The 24,395-nt window shown below is 50.1% G+C and overlaps 1 protein-coding gene across 1 annotated transcript; it reads right to left on the bottom strand.

Moving 5' to 3' along the window:
* Positions 1-62: 62 nt before the first annotated feature.
* On the bottom strand, positions 63-20,422 carry STRC (stereocilin). Its single transcript, XM_058665287.1, has 30 exons — positions 20,356-20,422; positions 18,171-18,269; positions 16,895-17,680; positions 16,781-16,805; positions 14,797-16,051; positions 13,487-13,549; positions 13,260-13,370; positions 12,956-13,122; positions 12,585-12,771; positions 12,341-12,456; positions 11,991-12,123; positions 11,477-11,659; positions 11,186-11,224; positions 10,872-11,039; positions 10,338-10,409; positions 9,770-9,895; positions 9,467-9,525; positions 8,560-8,683; positions 8,346-8,458; positions 5,324-5,459; positions 4,416-4,612; positions 4,132-4,222; positions 3,763-3,919; positions 2,973-3,142; positions 2,232-2,387; positions 1,715-1,857; positions 1,374-1,522; positions 672-769; positions 425-572; positions 63-228 (listed from the first exon to the last, which is right to left on the bottom strand). Exons 1-30 carry the CDS (start codon positions 20,420-20,422, stop codon positions 140-142), a joined length of 5,427 nt encoding a protein of 1,808 aa, XP_058521270.1. The 3' UTR covers positions 63-139.
* Between the last annotated feature and the right edge of the window lie 3,973 nt (positions 20,423-24,395).

Raw genomic sequence — 24,395 nt, 5'->3', positions numbered from 1 at the left:
GTGGGTGGAAAGCATTAACATTTTACCCATATTCCTCATTGGCTTCCTGAGAATAATTAGAATGTACTTCTATTTGTACTTTATTTGTTATGATGTGAGGTTCCGCTCTCAACAAGCTCCCAAGACAGTAGATGCAGGCTCAGAGCAGGTGGCCAAAGAAGCTGATGATCAGTGCTAGGGCCCAATAGGTTTGTAACCAATCCTGAAGGCCCCAAGCTGTGCTTCGACCTACAATGAGAAAAGAATGGAAGAGCTATCACAATGCTGCCTTGGGGAAAACCACTGACACTTGCAAACCAGCTTTCTGTCTATAGACGCCCCTTCACCCAAGGGAACACCTAGGAATTTGACAGCACCAAGTTAGGGGGTAGGCCAGATTCTGGGTCAGGACAGGGAGGGTCAAGTGGTGCAACTAGGAACTCACCCTGCTGTTCTGGAATCTCTTTTCCCTCATACTGGGCCCATACAACTGCTTGTCGCTGTTCAGGACTCAGGAAGGCCATTTGCTCCGGAGTGACTGCTGTAGCCTGAACACTGGTGAGACTAGACAGCTGAGCAGGGCTGAACACTACCTGGTGGGGGGTGTGAGCCCGAGTCAGGGCACCCATGCGACCCCTGTTGGGCCCTGGCTCTTCTGTGGTCACACCACACCCCAGTCCATCAACACTTACTGCGAATTTAGGAGGAGGGATGACAGAAATGGCAAGGGGAGTAAGCCCCTGGATCTGTCCTCGAAGCAGTGCTGAAAGAGCCAGGTCTGGGATTCCAGCTGTTGAAGCAAGTGAAATAGAGAGCCAAACATGGCCTTGGACTAGCCTTCTCATCAAATCTGTGTACCTTCTCTTCCAGATACTTTCAAATCACTCCCCACCCCTAGACCTTCCTCAACCTATCTCTAGCCCTTTACCTCAATACCCTCTCAGATCTCCCACCTTAGGAATTCTAGGAAAGGAGCCAGCACTGTGGGGTAGCACAATAAAAAGCCACCTGCAATGTCAGCATCCAATATGGGTGCTGGTTTGAGTCCTGGATGTTCCACTTCTGATCCAGCTAATGCACCTGGGTAGCAGCAGAAGATGGCTCAAGCCCTTGGGTCCTTACACTCATGTGGGAGACCCAGAAGAAGCTCCTGGCTCCCAGCTTTTGCCTAGCTCAGCCTCAGCCACTGCAGCCATTTGGGTAGTGAACCAGCTGATGAAAATTTTCTCTCTCTCTCTCTCTTTCTCTCTCTCTCTCTCTCTCTCTCTCTTACTAACTCTTCCTTTTAAATTAAAATATATTTACAAACAATTCCAGGGCATTCCTCCCACAGCATTCATAACATACAGACCACATTCTGACCATGAGCACTAGCAGAGACCAAGGTTCCCTACCTGCTATTGTGCCAATTTCAGTGAAGATCTCAGGCCCCCAATTACTGACGGGGCCAAAGCCACCGGGCAGCACAAGAAGGTGGGCCAGAACCTCCAGCTGTTCCTCAGAGCACTGGAGATGCAGGTTGCCCAGGAAGAGAGCTGCTTGACTGTGGAAGAGTGGAAAGGAAAGAAGGAAGAATTCAAACCCAGTGACAGGGTCTGTGGTCATGCGATAGGGAATAGATGGCTGTAAATTAGTTCTCTTTTTCCACAGGACCACTCCTTCATGATCCTTCCTGCCCCAGTGGACCCACCATTCATCTCAGCATCACTACCCACAGCCCCTTCCCACAGGTGACCTGAACTCCCAACTGCTGATGTGCTGTAGCTCTTCTGGCCGAAGTCCACAGAGTGTATAACCCAGTGCTGTCAGGTGAATGAAGTCCAGATGGCTCACGTGCCGACCACTCTGTCGTAGGAAACTGGAGACGACAACCCGGAGCTGGGGCAGGAGAGGGAGGCACAGGAAAGGAACAAAACTCATGGGAATTAATGGGTGGGGAATTAACTTGTGCCATGAGACAATCTCAATAATAGCTAATGAAACTATGGGAGGATTGAGTACCCCAAAAATAGAAAAGGGTAAGGAAAAAAAAGTAGCCTCTGGGAAAAGAAGCAGGTAGCATTTTTGTGTCAAGTGGGGATCAGAGCAAACAAATCAGAGCCCCTACAGTCATCAGTAGGGAGTATTAAAGAAAAGAACAGAATGACCAGGTATTGTCACAGAAAAAAAATTCCATGGGTTTTGGAAGCACCAGAGGCCTGGGCCTGTGGGGTGGGTGTTCGGGGAGTGGTAGAGAGGTGGGAAGGTGTTACCTGGATGGAGCTCCAGCCGTCTGTCTGACCCAGGGTGCTCAGCACCCCCCAGTCCACCAGGTTGAGCTCCTGCAGTTCCCGCTCTCCTAGACCTATTAAGAGCCTGCCCAACTGCAGGATCTGCTCAGGTCGGAGTCCCCGGGGGGGACCCCACAACTAAGGAGGAAGAAAGGAACCATGTGAGAAGAAATGGCACGGGACTGCAAGTCAGATACTGCGATGTCTGGCTCTGATCTTAGCTATGTAACTAAATAAATCATTGGCTTTTTCTTTAGTTTCCTCAACTGTAAAATAATTAAGACATTATAGAAAGACCCTGGAGTCTCAGCCCGTGAGCTCTAAGCTGCCATGTTGCCCAGACTTACCGAGGTACCTATTAAAGCCCAGCCGCTTAGATTCCATTCCCAGAGTGTTACTCAGTCCAGTAAGGGAGCCTGGCATCCACATTTTTAAAACTCCCCTCCCCCCCAGAAGTTACTTGATACCGATTAAAATTTGATAACCCCTGTTCGAATCCCTCTATTCCTTGTACTAGCAACTCTTTTTCAAAAGTTGCCCCTCAAAAAAAAAAAGTTGCCCCTCTCTGACCTCCTATCTGTGATCCAAACCTTCCAGCTATTTCCTCTCCTTTCCTCCCGTCACCCACCCAACTTCTCATTGCCTTGGGTCCCTTATCCCACACAATTGATTTCCTCATCTTTCTTTCTACCTCCAACCTCGGTTGGCCTCTCCAGCCCTAACCTGCTTTGCCTTGCCCATGGCCACCCGTAGTTCCTCAGGCCCAAGTCCTGGGTCTCCAGCAAACAGAGCCAGGCAATCCTCAAAGTCTGAGAGCTCCATCTCCTCAATCTGGGTTGCAGACCAGGCTGCTGGGAAGGTCCCCCGCACATCTGCACAGTTTGGCACCGGTTCTAAAGGTGGAAGGCAGAGCCAAAGGGTCAGTGTGGCGTTAAAATACACCCAAATGAGATATCTATAGATGGAATGAGCCTTCTAACTTTTTGAGAAAGGGTGAGTGTGGGTAGTAGGAGCCAAGATAATTTATACGGTGAGATTTATAGGGCTCAAAGGGTAGAATAAGAAGTACCTGGAGAAGATAAGCCTCCCCTTTTATAGATAGAACACTGCAAAGGTTGCTCAGAAATTAAGCATAACCCACCTAAGTCCCTAGCCCCACAGTGCCTCCTCCCTCCTAGGGACCTCCCCAACAGAGAGCTCCACCCTTAGCCAAGTCAGAGCAGGGTCAGCTGTTCACTGGAATAAGAAGAAAACGGAAGTCCTAGGATGAAAACTCCATGGATGTTAAGCTCTCAGAGTTACGGAAGCCTCCAAATTAGAAGAGACCTTGAAGATGATCCTTCTAATCCCTTTGCATTATACATGACAAGAACCAAAGTCCAGAGAACAAAAGGCTTGCAAGTTAGCTCCAAGAGCATGGCACCCTCGAGCCCTGACTTCTGACTGCATTGTTTGCTGCTCTTTCCTATACACACTAGATCGTTGGTTAGGTAGTTTGGTTAGATAGTTTCACCTGGGAGATCCTCTGCAGTGGGTCGCACAAGCCCAGCTACCAGGGCTGCTTTCTTGGGAGCCAGACGTGGCCCCCCACATAACTGTCCAATTCGGCTCTGCTCCCAGCTCTGCTGCTTTTCTAGAAGCCTCTCCAATGTCTCTGGGCCCAATGCCTCCTGTGTGAGAAAGGAGAGGGAAGGTGGGGTGATTTGGACAAGGTCAGGGCCAACCGTTGCAGCTGTAACTCCTGAGCTCTATCTCTCTTGAGCAGTCTTCCATGGACCCATCTGGTACACCCTTTGCCCTCAGCCTTCTGGGCCTTAGATACCTACAGCCAGCTCACCAGTCCCTCTATGCATTCACTCCCTTCCTTGTTCCTTCACCTCACCCTGGGGATCAATGAAATAGCCTCAGTAGACAAAGTGAACACGAGGCGTCCAGCTTGCTCTACTTCATCCTGGCTCCACAGCTCTGGTTTCCTGGGAGAAAGGAAGAAGATCATGGGTTGGAGAGCTGAGGGAGATGTGAGGAGATAGGGAAAACAGTACATGCTAGGACTGGGGAACTTGGGGTACCATATGGAGCTCATAGGGAATGGGCTATCTGTGATGATGGCTGTTGAGGGGCTGGGTGTAGGGTGAGTGAGAATTGGGAGTTCTCCAAGGTCCATACCCAAGAACAGGCTCCTGCAACAGCAGCCAACCCAGCTCTGTGGCAAACGTCTCTCCTAGGCAGAAGCCTTGCAGCTGACTGAGCCGGGACTGCAGGATCGGTAGGGGAATCCGTCGTGTGCTCTCTATCCCCAGGAATCCGACCAAGGGCCCCAAAATCTCCAGCACCTCCCCTGTGATGGGGGTCTCCTTTGGAGCCTGGAGGAAGGCATCAAACCTTGGACAATGCAACTCTGTCCCAGATTGTCAGATTCTTTGATCAAGAGACCAAGCCCTTGTACCTTTCCTACTTTCTGCTCCCAACTCAGCATCCTTTAACTTCTTTGTTCACTTCCTCCCCCAACTTTTTTTTTAAAGGTTTACCTATTTATTTGAAAGTCAAATTTACAGAAAGAGCAGGAGAGAGAGAGAAAGAGAAATAGTTCATCTGCTTGTTCACTTCCAAAATGGCCATAATAGCCAGGGCTGAGCTGGGCTGAAACCAGGAGCTAAGCCCAAGCATTTGGGCAATTCTCTGCTGCTTTTCTCCCAGGCCACTAGCAGGGAGCTAGACTGGAAGTAGAGCAGCTGGAACATGAAAGATTGCCTGTATGAGATACTAGTGACACAGTTGGTGGCTTCACCTGCAGTGCCCTATTCACTTTCTTAAACAGTGAATGAGAATATTCAATAGGCAGAAAGACCAAGAGGCAGAGTTTGAGAGATTTCCTCAATTCCCATGGATATAGATAAGAAATAAGAAGCAAGTTATGAAGGAACAGAGTAGGGGCAGATGTAGGCTAGAAACTTATAGATAGGAATCTATTTGTAAACAGGAAGCAGGGGGTTGGACTTGGAAAACAGAAAGCATGGTGTGAGGGGCAAGAGTGCCTGGAGCAATAGATCTGAGTCTGTAGGACGAACTCTTACCAGGTTTTGCAGTGCCCTCTCTGCCAGGGCTGTCTGCTGGAGTGGGGTCAGTGCCAGCAGTTGGTCTGGAGCTCCCTGTACCAGCTCTACCATCAGCATAATGGATTCATTGGATAGTCTACCCAGCAGCTGGATCCTGTGATAGTAATTTGACAACAGGGACACTCCATCAAAACTGAGCCAAGCTAGGAAGTGACCAGAGCCACGCTAAGAAGTTTCCCAGATGAGACATAGAACCAGACCAAACACTGTGACCCTAGTATTAGCTGGTATGAAACAGCCCCAGAGCCAATGGCCACCATTTGCTTGAAGGGATAAAACAAAGGGAGTGACGTAATTTTAGTCTTCCTGTAAAAGAAAAGCAATACCTGATGAAATAGACTCAAAGTGCCCCCAGTATTAAGTATCATCCAAACTGTTCTCTTTGGGGGGCAGATGTATGGCACAGAAGTTAAGATGCCACTTGAGACACCGGTATCCTATATTGGAGTGCTGTGTTTGAGTCCCGATTCCACTGCTGATTCCAGCTTCCTGCTAATGGGTACCTTGACATGCAGCAGGAAATGATTCCCACATTGGGACCTGCCGCCCATGGAAGACACAGATTCATCTGTGGGTTCCTGACTTTGGCCTGGACCAGCTCTGCCTGTTTCTGTCATTCGGGAAAATCAATCTATTTCTGCTGCTGCTTTTCAAAATAAATTTTTCTTAATTTTTAAACAATTTTTTAAAAATGTCTCCAACTTCACAAAAATGTTTCTTTAATTATTTATTTGAGAGACAGAAACAGAAATTCATCTACTGGTTCACTCTCCAAAGGACTACACGAACCAGAGTTGGGCCAGGTCAGAACTAGTAAGAGCCAGGTAGGAACCAGGAACTCCATCTGAGTCTCCCATGGGAATGGCAGTGGTCTGAGTAGTTTGGACCATCTTCAGCTGCTTTTCCAGATGCATTAGCAGGTAACTGGATTGGAATGAATACAGCTGGGACTTAAGAACCAGCACTCTGAAATGAGATGTTGATGCCACAGGTGGCAACTTAGCATGCAACATTAGCTCCCTATTTTATAGATTTAAAAACTAAGGTTAATAGAGATCAAAAGGTGGGGTCTTATTCCCAATTTCCATTCTTTCCACAAGACCATCCTTCCACTATGAATGAGGAGTCCATTTTCCTTTGAACATTACAATGTAGGTCACAAAGTACTTCCAGGTGTTATCTCACTGGACACTTAATAAGAAGACCTGGGAGTAGGACAGATTTTTTTTTTAAAAGATTTATTTTATTTTTATTGCAAAGTCAGATATACAGAGAGGAGAGACAGAGACAAAGATCTTCCATCCGATGGTTCACTCCCTAAGTGACTGCAACAGCCCGTACTGCGCCGATCTGAATTCAGGAGCCAGGAGCTCCTCCAGGTCTCCCACGCGGGTGCAGGATCCCTAGGCTTTGGGCCGTCCTCAACTGCTTTGCTAGCCCACAGGAAGGGAGCTGGATGGGAAGTGGAGCTGCCGGGATTAGAACTGGCGTCCATATGGGATCCCGGCGTGTTCAACGCAAGGACTTTAGCCACAAGGCCACAGCGCCGGGCCCTGGATAGATAATTTTTTAACCCTCTTCTACAAGTGGGGAATTTGTATTTTTTGATTCATAGACTAAGATCTTTCACTTTCCCAAAGTCCTGGGATTCTAATTTTTTCTAAGAAACAAAAAAAATTTTAACCTATTTGAATCACATCTTAAAAATGAGAGTGAAAAAGAAAAAGCCACTTTTCCCCAGAAATCAGAAGTAACATCCTGTCTCTAATAGGGTTGCCAATCCTGGAACTACACCAAGTTGTATAAAATCCAAAAATCTATATAAGAACGTACAAAAATGCAAGGATGATGTTGCTGCCTTTATCATCGGCTCACCCTCAGGAGGACTAAGCCACTTGCTTCCTCCTCTGATTTACAGTTCAGACAACAAGGGATGGGCATGGGGAGACAAGATGCATATATGTGAGAGAGTCATAAACTGGGGTCTCTGGTGAGAAAGGAGCCTTAGGCTCACCTAAGCTTCCCTTCCCCAAGTTCATCTGTGGCCTTCTCAGATTTCTGTCATGGGGGAGGTAAGTGGGGTCCAGTGTTGTGGGACTATCTGTTACTACAACATCTCATGGAAGCATCAGTTCCAGTCCTACTGCTTGGCTTCAGATCCAGCTAATGCACCTGGGAAAAGCAGAAGATGGCCCAAATGCTTGGGTCCTGTCACCCATATGCAAGATACAGATGGAGTTATAGGCTCTCAGCTTTGGCCTGTTCCAACTCTGACCCTTTCAGCCATCTGGGGAATAAACCAGAGAGTGAAAGATGTTTCTGTGTGTATATGTGTGTGTGTGTGTATGATCTGTGTGTGTCCTTCTCTCTGTATATCACTCTGCCTTTCAAATAGACAAAAATATCTGAAAAGAAAAAAAATCCTGCCGTGAGACCATTTAGCTTAAATTTAAATAGCTCCAAAGACCAGGAACTTACTACTTCAATTTTCTGTACATTGTACAGAAATCTGACTTTAATTCATTAATCCTAGAGTTGACAGGCAAGCAGAAATTGACCAGCTATTTTTTACTTGAAAGCCCTCCAGGTATTTGAAGACATTTAGTGAATGTTTCATATATTTTCTCTGTATTTTTCTGAACACACTGGGAAACAGGGACTATAAATAGAATATAACCCCTTGAAGCAGCATTAGACTATCGACTCCCTCATTTCAGATACTCCTTTTAACATGGCCAGAGTTCTAAAAGTGTTAAGATTACCCAGCAGGCCACAACACAGCATCACCACTCTTAATCATCTTCTGCTGGCAGCCAGTCAATAAACACAGCAGCTCTGTGCAGAACCCTCTGCTTTGGGTTGCAAGTGACATCGTGGAGCCCTAAGTCAGAAAGCCATCTCTGCCAGGACGTTTCCTAAGCGGAGATCTACTTCCAGTTGGGTTTTTGGAAGATCCAGGATCTCCAGTTGTACCACTTACGGTAAGTCCAGGAGCAGCTTGGGGTCCAGTCCATTCAGTTCTGGCCCCAGGGTTGTCAACTCTGGCTCTGGCATTGTCATTCTCCGCTGCAGGTCTGCCCAGATACACACTCTCTGTGGGATAGAGAAGCAGAGTTGGGACCATGGCAGGTGGCTTCTTCACCCAAAGTGAAGGCTCCTTACTCCTGCGAATACCCAAGTACCCCAATTCTTACCAGGCTCCTTCGGACCCCTGTGGGTAGTTGGTAGAGCATGTGGACCACTTCCAGGAAATCTGCCAAGGAGCTGATCTGCTGCAGAAACTCACAGGACATTCCCCCTGCCAGGGTTCCCAGAGCCCTGTGGGCACATGAGCAGGGTAAGTGCTCATTCAACACCTGCCACACCTGAGTGCCCAATGACATCAGTGTTCTTAACACAAGCACATGCTCAGTGACAGCGGTTTATGGTCTGAGAACTAGTTTTACATAGGTATTCTTGCTGGCTCCCTATAACATCGTCACTGTTTGTCAGAGAGGAAAACAAAGATTTACAGAGGTGAAGTGACATGCCCAGCCTCGTTCCACCTCGTTCCTCTTGGTGTGGTAAATGCAGACTGGCACCAGATTCTGAAGCCTGATGCTTTTACTGAGGGTGTAGGTAAGGTGACACCTTCTTGTTCCTATTTATTCCTGCTTGGTCAGTGGCTCTGAAGTCACCTTGAATTAAACTAATAACAGCAAATGCCTACTGGGAGTTTACACTGTGTTAAATAGCTTATGTGCCTTATTTCACCACCTGGATAACCATGATGAGGTAGGTACCAACTTATTTCTTATTCTACAGAAATAACAACTGAAATTTACAGAGGTTGCCTGACTTCACTCAAGGGCATAAGTAGGTGAAGGAGCTGGGGTGTGAACGCAGGTGTTCCCAGTCTCTTGGCTGTAGTCATGATAAGCATGGCACCATAGAAGGGCATGGGGGCAATAGGAGGAGCCGCCAGGAACCTACCCACAAGGCTGGGACAGTACCTCATTCATCCCCTGTTTGCCTTCATACCGCCCATGGCACCTGGCACATGGCAAGCACTCAGAAAAATGTCAGTTGAATTAAACTCATGGCTCAACACAAGTGACTCACTGCAGATTCCTGAGAGTCAGGTTGGCAGGCACCTGCATCTTCTTCCAGAGAAACTGGGCCTGCCCAAGAAAGCAAGAGAAGCCACTTCAGAACAGAAATGTCCCCCTCCGCCCCTGAGGACCCAAGATGCCTTGGACTCAGTCCTGCCATTCTGCTTGGTGGGTCCCGCCAGCCTCCTCCTCTTCTCAAAGAGGAAAGAATGAGCAAAGCAAGTGACACTCAGGGAGGTTAGGGACAGATGGCCCAATGGAAGTGGAAGTGATTGAGACAAAGAGAGTTCTGCAGTGAAGTGGGGAGAATCACCTGCTGCTCAGACCAGGGCAGCTCCCGGTAGCGCCGTCGGTTTGCCAGAAGAGCAGCCGAGTCCAGCTGTAGCAGCTTTAATGGGAGCAGGGGAAGCAAGCAGTCTGGCCACGTGGTGGGGATGGGCTGCTGGCAGTGATGGATGTATGGAGAAGTGATAGGAAACAAGATCTGCATTCAGCCCTTCGAGAAAGGGGCAGAAGGGAACAAAGCTAGGATGGGGCCCAAAAGGCATCAGCCACTGTGTGGAGGAACACAGCAGAGCCTCACATGGAAGGCTGTTTGTGCTGCTGATCACACAACCCAGGAGATATCGACCACCCTTAGCTTTCCCAAGCTTGGCTTTACAGCTGAACAAGGAAGAATTTCTCAGGCTCTCCTGGCTTTGGCATTCTAGAATAGTGTGGGTGATGTCATCCTGTGTCTGGAACTGGGGAGGGGTGCTACCGTCTAGGTGGACGCAGAGCTGACCTGGGCTTTCAGAGATCTGTGAGGGTGAGTATGTGAGGCAGCACCAGCAGCATGAAACTGCCCCAGAACATGAAGAGGAGCTTGGGCTCACACGTACCTGCCCAGGGACACACACGGCCGCACCTGCACCAGCACCTGCTGTACCTGAGGTTTTCATGCCATCTTTCACCTGTGTGAGAATTGCGCAGGTGGAAGATGGAGAGCGTTGCAGCTCAGCTGTTGCCCACCATGCTGCAAACATCCCATGTGAACCCCAATTTAAGTGGCTGCTCCACTTCCAATCCAGCTCACTGCTAATATACCTGGGACAGCAGCAGAAGGTGGCCCAAGGACTTGAGCTCCTGCCACCCATGTGGAAGACCTACAAGGAGTTCCTGGTTCCTGGCTTCAGCCTAGATCAGTCCTGGCTGTTGCAGCCATCTAGGGAGTCCATCAGTGGATGAAAGACCTATCCCTGGCCCCATTCTGAACCCTTGCAAATAAATAAACCAATCTTCCCCATCCACGCACCAAAAAAAAAAAAAAAAAATAGGGGAAGTGTGTAAGGGAGTGAGGATGACCCTCCTCCCAAGCAGAGACCACATGCCTGATGGTCTCACCCATCCCTCCCGCCTGCCAGCTCCTCTCATACCCGGAAGGTCTGAAGCAATGCTGCAGTCTGGCAGGCTGAGAGACGAGACAGTTCAGGGGCCAAGCAGGAACAGGCTCCCGTCAGAACTCGCTTGGGAATGGCCTGGAGTGTCTGGGGACTGAGGCCTGGCAGCAGAGAGTGTAAGGAGCAAAGCTCTTCCAGGGACAGCTGAGAGGCAAAAAAAAAAAAGACAAGAAGCCTGACAAAGGACAGAGTTGTGGGGAAGGCAACATCACAGGGCACAGAGGCAGACAGGGCCACAGGTGGGAGGGGGAGAGGGAAGGAAGGAGGGGGCTGGTGCAGGAGCTACTCACATCGTGCCTAGGGAGGAGCCTACCAAGCAGAAGGGCAGCCTGGGTGTGGGTGGGACAGGAAATCACAACTTTCAGCTCCCAGCAGCAGATCCCTAGGGCCTACCTGCCCCAACTCCCAGCCCCCTTCCCGCCACCCTCCAGGTCCTTCTGCAGCTGCAGGAGACAGGCTGGGGCCAGGATTCCCCTCTAGCGACCACCCCCTCCCCCAGGGAAAGGAGGACTTGATGGGCTCCCTTTTGACTGGGGCACTAGACAATGGAGAGTAGGCCCTGGGGAGTGAGACAGGCCCACCTGGGCAGGTGTGACACTGGTTCTCTGCAGGGCAGGAAGCATGGCCCGAAGCTGGGGCTCTGAGAGCTCCTGCAGGAAGCGAAGGCCCAGCTGAGGGAAGAGAGGAGCCCAGACCCGCAGCTCCGGGGGACTTAACACTGCCCCTCCAGATGAGCGCAATACCCCCAGAAGTTCATATGCCACCTGCAACCAAAGAGGTTTGAGTGTGGAGAGAAAAGACAGGTGACCCTTGGACTTTTCTCTAGTTCTATGTCTGCATTTCCCCGGAAATGGAACCTGGAATAAGACCCAAGTTGATTAGGTTCAAGATGGCAAAGGGTGTGTTTGAGCTCCCAAAGGCTAGATAGGGTAGGGCTGTGAAGAGGTAAAACCAGATAAGAATGGCCATTGAGGCAGCAATAGAGGTGGTGAGAAAGCTGCCCCAGTGCACTCAAGCCTGTCTGATAACATTGTGCAAACCATTCATAGACCAGAAGAAGCCAGAAATCTTGAAGGCCTATGTCTCGGGGCTCACCCGTCCTTCTGGGCTGAGGGTCCCATTGGCTGCACACTCCAGCAGCCCCCGTTCTACTGGCCCCATCGGATCATTCAAGGGCACCAGGCTCTGCAACTCCTCAGGGCTCAGGAAACAAGCGAGGGAGCCAAGCCTGAGGAGGACAGGAAGTTAGCCTTCATGTGGTCCCTGAAGCTAGTACCAGGACAAAGTGGTCTTGTGTAGACCTCTCTTGTGGAGCCTTAGACTGCGAGAGACTACCACCTACTTCCTGGTCTCTTCCTTCCTTCCAAGGATGCCAACCCATCATGGCAATTTGTCTTTACCTCATCCATTCTAGCAGGGGTCACTGATGCTGTGTCCTCACTCACCTGCGAACACGCTCCTCGCCATCCTCAACACTCTGGTTCACCAGGCTGCGCAGCACATGTCGAGCATGCTCCGGCCCAAGGCCTGCTGCTGGCCAGCTATCCTCCAGGGCCTGGATCTGAGGTTGGGAAGGTTAGTTCACTGCCAGACACTCGCACAGAGGGGTGTGCTGGGAGGCATGTCACTGACTCCCATTCCCACTTAGCAGAAGATGGGTTACTCAAAGAAACAGGATGATTTGCAAACCTGGTGAGGGCTGAGCTGCAGAAAATTCTCCAGAGGAAGGTGGGGGAGAAGGGGCAGCGCTGCCCACAGCAGCTCCTGGGGCCAGGCAGGCACTTCTCCGAAAAGCTCTGGAGCCAGCAGTCGCTTTGCCAGAGCTTCCTTCTGCTCAGGCCTCATTTCTGGGCTGTAATCCCGGATGGCAGCCAGGCTGCAGAGAGTAAGGGGTCTTAACCCAGCATGCCTTGTTCCAAACTGTTGTCCTCTGTTCCCCCTGGAACCCTGCTTTCATGGAGATTCTCCCTAGTCCCTAGTTTCCATGGAGAGGACTGTAGTGAAGTCTGCTTCAGGAACGTGGGGGCAGACCTGACCCTGCCAAGAGCAGGGAACCTTACACACTGTCATTGGCCAGCAGCGATGGTGGGAAGCGCATCAAGTCGGAGACAGCCAAGAAGGGGATGAGTGGTGACAGGTCAATGAAGAGCTGGGAGGTAAGGCGTGGGTACCGCTGGAGCAGCAGAGCCGTCAAACGGCCCAGGGCCTGCTCCTCGGATGGTGGAACCTGTGGGGCCGAGGAATGCATGTTGACTCTGGAGGGTGTCAATGGCCTCGCATTGCCCCCCTGGAGTCTCCTTCCTGACACTGAGGCCCTGGATCCCTAGATTCCCACTCCACCTTGGCCCCTCCCTCTCTGCCTACCTGCAGCTGGGCCCAGGAGCGGTGCATCAGCGTCAGGAAGCCCTGCGCAGCTTCCGTCTCTGCAGAAAGCACAAGCTGCTGGAGATTCTCCGGGGGCATGTGCAGATATGCCTGGGGATTGGAGGCCACAGCGGGTATGGCCCTGCGGGGCAGGGACCTCAGGCCACACCTGTCACTTGTGCCCACCTCTATGTGCCAATCCCCCTTCCCACCCAGTCACTTGTTACCTGCACTAGAATCTGCAGGGCCCAAACACTCTTCTCCCTCTGCAACAGATCCCACAGCACAGGCTGACGGGGAGAAAGACAAGAAGCCAAGGGAGCTGTCGCCTCCTTCCCTCCTGCGGCTTCCCCAGGCTCTGAATTCCATTGTCTGGGATACTCATCCTTCGCCTAAAGTTTGTCTTGCAAGTGTCTTTCAGACAGCAAGCTGCTTTAGGTCCAGAACCTTGTCTCCCACTTCCCCTGTACCTTCTGCCATGAGACATATGTAGTTAGCTCAATAAATGCTTGTAGATCTGACCCAAGATACTATGCGTCCCCAGCTGCATTTCACTGGGCCCAGGACTGGGGAAAGCACGCCCTGAGGAGTCTCTGCACACCGTTGCACATAACAGCACGTAAAGTGTCACAGTCGTTTACTCCACACAGAAGAGTAAAACCTGTCTAGAAAAACTAAATCAAATCACTTGCCCCAGAGCCACTAATTTATGGCATAGTTGAGCCTAGAATCAAAGTCTCCTGACTTGTAGTCCTCTCCAAATCTTTCTCATGCCTGATTTTCTTCTACTCTGTCAGTCTCCAATCCTCACTTGGTGCCCTCTAACATGAACTCATTTCTTTCTGGAGCCAAAAGGGGAAGAGTCGAAGTCAGAAAGAATTCTGAGATAATATTTACTGCACATTTGTAGATGACAATCTGTGCTAAATCACAGCATATAATGTTTCATGTGGTTTTTACAATTGTCCTAAAACACAGGTTACAATGTTACTCCCAGTCTAGAGATAGGAAGTGAGCTACTGCCCAGAAAGGCTGGGTCACTTTCCCAAATTTGACTATAGAATTAAGATGTCAATCCAGGAGCCAGCTCCGTGACATAGCAAGCTAAGCCTCCACCTATGGCACCAACATCCCATATGGGTGCCAGTTTGAGTCTTGCTCCACTTCTAATCCAGCTTCCTGCTAATGGCCGGGGAAAGCAGTGGAGGATGGCCCAAGACTCTTGGGATCCTGCAATCCATGTAGGAGACCTGGAAGAAGCTCCTGGCTCCCAGCTTTAGACCCACACAAAGCAATCTTTGCAGCCATTCAGAGGGTGAACCAATGGATGGATGACCACTCTCTCTGTCTATCCCTCTCTTTGTAACTCTGCCTTTCAGATAAACAAAATCATTTTTTTAAAAGTACGAATGCAAGCATCTTTGAATCTAGGGCAGTGTGCTTAAACTGCTAGACTCTTACTACTGCATCTCAGGATTCAAGGGACACCCCCTAACCCCCTAACCCCCAGGAACTTGGTCCCTGGGAGATGACTCACGCTGAAGCAGGACAACAGTTCCGTCTTGCCTAACTCAGAGCTGTGGCCATTGGCAGGTTCAAAGTCTGGTAAGGTGGACTGCTCCTCCTGTTCCAGGTATTCCCCAACTGTCCTCAGCACGCTGCGTCGGCCCTCAGGGCGGAAAGCATCCCAGAAGGAGCAGTTATCTGGGAGACTGGAGAGAAGCAGGGCCCGACCCAGCATCCCCTGGGCCTCAGCACCTCCAGCCCCCGGCCCCAGCAGGAAGGTCAGCAGGCGCAAGAGATAGTGCAGGCGTGTAGGGTGGGCAAGGGTTGGCACGGAGGACTGACAGCGTGGCAACTGGGATAGCATGCCGAGCAGGAAGGGGCCGGGGGTCAGGCAGAGTGGAGACGGTCCCAGTGGGGGCAGGGAGGGTAGAAGTGGGCCCAGCAGTCCTTCCAGGAAACAAGTGTCATTGCCGCCACGACTTATCCGGCACTGGCCTGCCAGCCATGGCCAGAAGGGCACCAGGGCCTCGTACATGGTGTCGTTAGCACAGACCATCACAAGGAAGCCACCCCCATCCGGACAGCGCTCCCCACAGGGTCCCACACGACAGGGTGGGGAGGCAGTGGCGTCTGTAGTAGGGCCCTGGCACACGTGCTGCACCCAAGCCTGGTTGCTGGGAGGCACTGCCTGCAGACTGGCCTCCCCACACAGTCGCTCAGCCCACAGTGTCTCATTCTCTAAGAAGCAGCCCCAGAATATCTCCGGGGTGAGGGGGACAGGGGGTAGGCCTTCGGGGCAGCTGGTAGGGGGTGGGAGCAGGCCAGCACAGAGCTGCTTCACCAGGCGACGGATGGGGCCAGACAGCACCGAGAAGGAGAGGTTGTTACAGATCGCATCTAGAAACTGATCGGGAAACTGGTCATGGCAGGCCTGGAGCCAGCTTTGGGCACCTGGGACCCACGAGACAGCATACCACACAGCCGTGTGGCAGATGGCAGCAGTGCTGGGAGGGGGCTGCGGGGTGGCAGGCCTGGCATGTTGGCAGAGCAGGTAGATGGAGAAGTTGGAAATGCTGTAGGGTGGGGCTGGGCCTGAGTGGTTCTCACAGAGAGCCTCCAGGGTGATGGCTCTGCGCTGGCGGGGTCTCATGTGGGCTGAGGTCTGGTACGCCCTAGGCAGGGGCACACCTGTGCTCAGGCAGTGCAGCAGGGCAGGGGGTGGGGGTGGCGATCCAGAGAGAAAGCCCAGCGCCTGGATGTCCCAGGAAAGGTTGTGCCTGAAGCCCCTGCGTGCAGAGGGAGGGCAGACGGGATCTGGTCAGTTTGTTTTTCCTCCAGCTGGAGATTTTGATCCTGGCCCAGAGCCCTGCATGGGCTTCTCCACATGTGACATGTCCCAGAGTAAAAGTGTCACTGGCTTAAATGCTGAAACAGTGGGTGTGAGGAGTAGGGGGAGGGAGTGAGATTTGTGCCACTGAGGCACAGAAGAGAAGCCCATCTGGAGCCTCATCTGTCTACTTGACCGCTTTCCTTCTCAGTTCTTCCTGTGCTCTTAGATAGCGTAAACACAATCCTCCCACGAGGAAACCTGCCCAGTAACTGGTATGTCCGACCTTGCACTGGCCCTCTTGGACCAAAAGAGCAAGGGGGTGGAAGGACTCAGTCTTTTCTCCCCACACCTCACCTTTATTAGTTAACATTTCTGAAGCACCACTGACCAGGTGCTATATGTGGTAAGGGCCCACAATATAAACCCACTGATTCCCTTCCAGTAACTCTATGGAGAGTTTCTCCTCATTTTAGAGATGGGGAAACTGAGGCACAGGATGTGTCATCTGAAATGCTGCCCAAGGAACAGGTGGAGCCAGTACAGCCACCTTCCAAGGCCAATGAACTCCACACTTCCCCCATTCCCCCCTTTAGTTTTCCCTTCAGCTCAGGAGCCCGAGGCCGTGGGTGCGACTCCTCTGGATTTCCCAAACCCAATCCCTCAGAAGTGGTCCCCTGCCACTTACCACAAGAGCAGCTGTTGGAGGTTGCCTAGAAGAAAAAGAGGAAAGAAAAGGACTACCCCAGGCTCACCCTCCTGGCCCTTTCTCACTCCCAGCCCCAGGCCTAGCAGCACTCACCTCCCTGGCACTGCCCATTGGCATCCGGTTCTGGCTGTCCAAGAATGGCAAAGACCTCATCCTGCAGGGAGTGGGTGACACGGAGCAGCCCTTCCTGGAAGGCAGCATACAGGGGGGCCCCCACTGTGCGTAGCAGACCGCCCCAAAGAGCCTCTTCAGAGTCCAGCTTCCCCGCTGGGGTGAGCAAACTCAACAGACCCTGCAAAAGATGGGGGGCTGGCTCCCTCCCTTCCAGGTCTGTGGCATTGGTGGGCTCTGCACTTGGCTGCACCTGCACCAGGGCCTGCCAGCGTGTGCCCTCCAGCAACAGCAGCAGAGAAGGCAGCCAGTCAGCAGCCAGGACACAGTCTGGGGGCCCGTCACGGGTGCACGGGGGCCGCGTGGGGGCGGTGGGTCCCCCGGGAACTAAGGTTCCCAGCAGCACCTCTACCAGTCCACCCAGCACACCAGCCTGGTGTACCAGGAAGTCCCGGGGAGTCTGCTCCTGTCCCAGCAGGGCCAGAACATCTGCCAGCAGCCCGAGCATTGGCTCCCAGTCCGGACTGCCCCTCAGCGTCACGAGGAAGTCGTGTAGCCGAAGGGCAGGGGGCTGCAGGGGCGGGGGCGCTCCCACTGGCGCCTCCCCGGATCTCCCAAGCTCAAAGGCAGAAGAGATGTTGGCCAAAAACGCGGAAAACCGGGAGTGACTGAGGGAGCCCTGGGGAGCCTGGTCCAGAGTGGAGAGCAACGACTTCAGGAAGGAGAGATCATGGTCCAGAGACTGAGGCCTGTTGGACGGCAGAGTCGCTGTGAGGAGAAAAACCAGAGGTCGCCAAGGGGAAGAACCCGGAGCTCAGCAGAGACCTGCCTCGGGACACAGTTCCCTCCCTGGGATTTGAGCTGCTCTCATCAGCTTGCAGTGGGCCCAGGTATGCTTCCTGAACCCTCATTTTCTCCCTGAGCACGGGCTCCTACCCTCCTTCCCAGGTCCCTCTCTTTGACCTAACTGATTAACCCGCATGTTCTTAAGCCTACTCCCAGTTGCCCTGCCCTCCCAGCCCCAGCCCTGCTTGTTCTTCCTCTCACCTGCACAGGGCAGCAGAAGCAACAGGGACCAGAGGCTCCAAGCCATGTTTCAGGGGTGAGCGCTGGTGGTTCCCACCTGTGTGGTAAGGCCATGTGACAGTAGGGTGCTGCTGTGGGGCAGCCAGAGGCTCTGCTGAACACCACGGGCTGCTCTTTCAGGAAATGCTATCTGTAACCTGACAGCAGGTTTGTCACCTGAGCCACTGCATACCTGATCCTTTGGGCTCTGCAGAAGGGTGTGCTACTGTGAGAGGGACAATGATAGGGGGTCCCATGGGGCCCTTGGAGGCACCCATGGAGATGGCTCGAGCTAGGAGTCACAAGTGCAAAGAGGAGTGGGTAGACATGGAGACAGAGACCTGGGAGCCAGGAGTGGAAACTGAGAATTTTTATAAAAGTATTGGAAAACAGTGCCAAGGAGCTAAGAGTAAGTAAGATCGGGGGAATATTTTATTCTTCTATTTTTTTAAGATATATTCATTTATTTGGAAGACAGAGTTATACAGAGAGGGAGCAACATCTTCTAAACATATGTCTGTAACAGCCAGGACTGGGCCAGTCAGAAAACAGGTGCTTCATCTGAATCCAGCAGTTATGTGCAGGGGTCCAAGCACTTGGGCCATCTTCTACCACTTTTTCCCAAGGGCAACAGAACTGAGCTGGATCAGAAGTAGAAGAGTGCGGACATATGGATTGTTAGCTAATGACTTAACCAGCCTCAGATTTGAGGAAATTGAAGACGAAAGAGGGCACATGAGAAAGGAACTGGGTAGCCAGCTGTGAACAGGGATAAATGAACACAGAGGTCTGGTCCAAAGATGAAGCACCTAATAAGAACAATACAGCTTTTGATTCACTACCTACAACCTCCAAATGTTAAGAGCTGGGTGGAGCTCACCAGATGACGTAAGCCAACCCTTTCAACTTTGGAGTAAAAAAACAACAGATGAAGAGAGATATAGTTTGCTCATTAGGTCATTCATATGTCTTCTGGGGTTCTTTTTTAGGATTTATTTATTTTGGGGGGCCCCGACACAATGGCTCAATTGGCTGATCCTCCCCCGCTCTCAATCAAGAGCCAGGATCCCATATGAGCACCAGTTCATGTCCTGGCTGTTGCACTTCCTTTCCAGCTCCCTGCTTGTGGCCTAAGAAAACAACAGAGGTTGGCCCAAAGCCTTGGGATCCTGTACCTGTATGGGAAACCTGGAAGAAATTTCTGGCTTCGGATCAGCTCATCTTTGGCGACTGAGGCCACTTGGGGAGTGAACCAGTGGATAGATTTTTCTCTCTGTCTCTCCTTCTCTCTGTAAATCTGACTTTCCAACTAAAAAAAAAAAATGTAAGAGCCAGGATCCCATAGGGTGCCAGTTCATGTCCAGACTGTTCCATGTCCCATCCAACTCCCTATTTATGGCCTGAAAGTAGTGAAGGATGGCCCAGCTCCTTGGGAACCTACACTTGTATGAGAGATTCAGAAGAAGCTCCTGGCTTCTAGCTTTGGAGCAGCACAGCTCTGACCACTGAGACCATTTAGAGAATGAACCAGTGGATTTAAGATCTTTTTTTGTCTCTCCTTCTCTCTGTAAATGTGACTTTCCAATAAAAATAAATAAATCTAAGAGAAAGAAAGAGAGAAAGAGAGAAAGAGAGAAAGAGAGGAAGGAAGGAAGGAAGGAAGGAAGGAAGGAAGGAAGGAAGGAAGGAAGGAAGGAAGGACGGACCAGCCATGGGTGCTACTAAAAGCACAACAGTTAAGATTGGTGCGATACAGGGAGCACTGGTGACCTGGTAATTGAAGTGGAGCCAAAGGGGCCCAGGGCTCTGAAACGCCCTCAATTCTGTGCCAGACAGGTGGGAGCAGTTGCTCCCCACAGGAGGCACAAGCATTTTCCTGCTGTGTTGAGATGGCTGTGCCACAAGATCGAGGAAGCCTGAAACTTCAAATTGCTCCTTTTCTCAGATTTATTTATTTGAAAGCAGAGTTACACACACACACACTCAGAGAGAGAAAGAAGAGAGAGAGATCTTTCAGCCACTGGTCCATCTCCCAAATGGCTGAAAATATTACAGCTGAGCCAGGCAGAAGCCAGGAGCCAGGAGTTCCTTCTGAGTCTCCCACATGGATATAGAGACCCAAGAACTTGAGCCAGCCTCCAGTGACTTCCCAGGCACATGAGCAGGGAGCTGGCTCAGAGGCGGAGCAGCTGAGACTCAAATCAGTATACATAAAACATGCTAGCACTGCAGGTGGCAGCTTAATATACAACACCACAGTGCTAGCCCCTGAAACTGCAAATTATTGGAAAGCATTTATATTGCCCTCAATATTTGTAACTTCTGTATTGGTGAATTCACCTAGTCACTAAATTTAGCTGTAACCCCAGAGTCAGTACTTGTAACACTTTTGAGGTCATTCACACATGGGTAGTGCAGCAAACAGCTTGATTTCACCTCATCCATGAATTTCCAGCTGAGGCCAAACAAGGCTATAGTTGCCTTCTTGCTTTAGTTCTTCTGCTATTCTGCTGTGAAATAGGCCTTTTTTATTCCACCCCCCCCCCAACCTATTGAGCACCACATTTTTCCACGTTCGTCTTTTCTGTTGGTGATTTCACCATTTAAGATGGTCCCCAGACTAGATCAGGGAAAAGCCAGGCTGGGCTGATTGTTCCTACTGGTACAAACCAAAATTAGAGTGGGTGAGGGTTGGTTGGATTTAGTCGCAGCATCAGCTGGCAGAAGCTGGCACTAGGGGCTAATTCTGTCAAGTCAAACCACAGAACCACGTGGAGAGTGCATAATCCGGGAGTGGGAGTGGCCTAGAAGGGAAATAGTGGGCTCCTCCCTCTTGGGTTACCACTCCCACTAGAGGGCACAGAAACCAGGACAGGGGCTGGGGTGGCTAGACAGAAAGGCACCCAACAACGTCTGTGTGGGCTGGATAGTGGAGCTGGTTAGATGGAACTAGGTTTCAATGCCCACTGACGTATGAGAGCTGAATGGGATGTGAGACAGACTGGACTAGTCTGCTGCACATACTGGCAAACCAGGGTAGCGGGCAGGCCTGGTGGGGGTTATTGTGGGTCACTCCAACTAGGCTGCAGCTCCCACTGGTTTATGTGAGGGCCGAGTATGTGCTGAGCAAAACCAGCTAGACTGCAACACCCATTGGTTCCAGAGGAAGACAGCGCTGGAAACAGAACCGACCCAGCAATTGCAACCACCAGCTGTTTGGGGCGATGGACTGTGCCGGGCCCTGTACTTGCTAGTACATACAAGAATCTGGTCTGGGAACACCTCAGGCAGTTTCTTTTGGGATCTCCCCAATAGAACTGCCAGACTCGGAACCCTAACCATGAAAAGACTGAGGACAGAACAAGTCAATCAACCACCTCAGCCATATGTTGGCAGTGAAAAACAGGGCAAACGGAGACTCTAAGATGGACTATGTCAATCAGTGGATTCTCCAACGATTTCATCGTGCTTTGAGTGGCAAGATTGGCAGCAATCCAGACGAAATCGGGTGCGTTCAGGGTGGTATGGCCGTAGACCAGATTGGCAGCAATCCATAACTGTTGAACCATCAAAACCACTTGAGCAAGACTTCGTAGCATGCCCCACATCTGGGACCTGAGGTGGGTGGGAAACTGGGTGGGGTTTCTCCTTTAAAACCCCCTTTACCTTAGGTACATGAAAGAAACAATGTAGAATCGATACTTACCCACTTTTGTGTAGGCCTTGAACCTTTTTACCCTAATTAACTATGTGAAGATTGCCAAAAATATAATAAAAGAATGGAAAAAGTTAAAAAAAAAAAAAAAAGATAGCCCCTGGGCTCAATGTGGATGCACTGTGTGGTGTTCTTAAGTGCAAAAAGGCAATAATGTGTGATCTTTGTTACATCAGCCTCATGAAGGCAGGAGTTACGGTGCTGTTGACCAGGAGTCAAGGTTAATGAAACAACATGTGTTAAATAAGGTGTCCTTCAACAAAACACAAAAAGTCAAGCATATGTTTTGATCACTTGGCAAGAATGTGATCAAGAGTTGCCAGAAACCTAATCCTGTGTCTCCTCTAGGAACAACACCTCAGTATTCCTGAAGAACTTAGCCACAACAAAAACTGACACAGTGGGTTAAGCACTTGCTGTGACACTGGCATCCCTTACTGACCAGCACAGCAAGGTCAAGTTCCAGCTGCTCTGCATCCAATCCAGCGCCCTGATACCCACGTGAAAGATCTGGTTGGAGTTCTGGGCTCCTGGCTTCATCTTGGCTGAGAAAAAAAAATCCACAAATAAAAATAAACTGAGTGCAGCTACCTTGAACAGTTGTCCAACCAGTTCCAGAATCTTTATGAATGAGAAATAACGCTTTCCTTTGCTAAATCCCCTGAGATTTAGGGATTAAGTTGTTCTTATAACATAACCTTTGGCTTACTTGATAAAGATACTTTTAAATATTTATTTAAAAAAAATTTTTTTAAAGAAATAGCGAGAACGCTGGCCCAGGGCCATGGCCTAGTGGCTAAAGTTCTCTCCTTGAATGCACCAGGATCCCATGTGGGCTCAGGTTCTGATCCCGGCAGCTCCACTTCCCTTCCAGCTCTCTGCTTGTGGCCTGGGAAAGCAGTCAAGGACAGCCCAAAACCTTGGGTTCCTGCACCTGCATGGGAGACCTGGAAGAGGCTCCAGGCTCCTGGCTTTGGATTGGCGCAGCACCAGCTATTCTGGTCACTTGGGGAGTGAATCACTGGATGGAAGATATTTCTGTCTCGCCTCCTCTCTATATGTATCTGACTTTGCAATAAAAAAGAAAAGAGAACTCACAGCAACCAATTCACTCCACAAAAGCCTGCAATAGCTGGGACTGGGTAAGACTGAAGCCAGAAGCTAGGTACTCAATCCATTTCTCATGGATGTCTGAGACTGAGCCATTTGAGCCATCACCAGCTGCTAGGTTGCCTGTTAGCAAGAAGTTGGAATTGGAAACAAAGCTGTGACTGGGATGTGGGCATGTTAAGAGCCAGGCCTCTTAATTCTAGATCTGTGTCTCATCCCAATTACTTTGATGACCAAGAGAGGTTTCTCTAATTCACTTATCTGTAAAATGGGGATAATGTTACCCAAATATCCAACTGTGTTCATTTCTTTGTGTCAGGAAATGCCTACAATGTTCAAGTACTGGCACAGATCCACTGGCACTATAATTAAACTAGCACAAGATGAATTTTTTGGTAAGATATCTTAATATAAAAACTGGTATAAGAAATAGCATCTTAAAGGAAATGTGTTGGGGAAAAATATGCAACTACTTAAGCAGGGAGAGAGGAAATTACTGAATTCCACCCCAGAACTTGTTTGGCAGTACTCCTGGCTTTGGATTGGCTCAGTTCCAGTCACTGTAGCCATTCAGTGAGTGAATCAGTGGATGGAAATATTTTCCCTCTTTCTCCCCTTCTCTATGTAAATCTGCCTTTCAAGTAAATAAATTTTTATAAAAAGTTTCTGGGCCCAGCGCGGTGGACTAGTAGCTAGAATCCTCACCTTGAATGCGCCGGGATCCCCTATGGGCGCCAGTTCTAATCCCGGCAACCCCACTTTCCATCCAGCTCCCTGCTTATGGCCTGAGAAAGCAGTCGAAGACGGCCCAAAGCTTTGGAACCCTGTACCTTTGTGGGAAACCTGGAAGAGCTCCAGGTTCCTGGCTTCAGATCAGCGCAGCTCCAGCCATTGCAGCCACTTGGGGAGTGAACCAGCAGACAGAAAATCTTCCTCTCTTCCTCTCCTCCTCTCTCTATATATCTGACTTTGCAATAAAAGTAAATTTAAAAAAAATCTTTGTCATAATTTAGAGATCAGAGGGGGAATTTGTGTTTCAAGATATAGTAACACAAATAGTATGTGGAAAAAATTGCAGAATTTTATATCACAATATATAAATTCTAATTTCACTTTCAAAGCATTCCCAAGGAACCCTCAGAGTTCAGGAAGAAAACTGAAGTCTCTTTTTGGAACAGCTCACTGGTAGAAGCTGTTGCGGGAGTATAAAAGGTGCAAAAGACACAGGAAAATTAATATATGCATTGCCAGTTGGAGTTTAATCCTTTGGCTATTTGACTTGATCTCGTTCATGTGGCACCTAAAACAACTGTTCTCATGGAAGTAGAGAGTATAATAATGGTTATTAGAGGCCAGAGGAGAGGAAGTAGAAGATGGAGCAAGATTGGTGGATGGTACAAAGCCTTCCTCCCTCTCTCTGTAAATCTTTTAAGTAAATAAATACATAAACAAATATTTTTAAAAATTATATATATTCTGTGTATAGAATTTTAAAAACCACTGTCAAAGGAATTAGTGCAGTAGCATAGCAGGCTACTCCTCCACTTGCTAGCACCTGCATCCCATGTAGGCACCAGTTTGATTCCCAGCAAT

Source organism: Ochotona princeps, chromosome 6 (assembly GCF_030435755.1).
Source record: "Ochotona princeps isolate mOchPri1 chromosome 6, mOchPri1.hap1, whole genome shotgun sequence".
NCBI lineage: Eukaryota > Metazoa > Chordata > Mammalia > Lagomorpha > Ochotonidae > Ochotona > Ochotona princeps.
The sequence above is the reverse complement of the archived record's forward strand: the minus strand, read 5'-3'. Positions and strand labels throughout refer to the sequence as shown.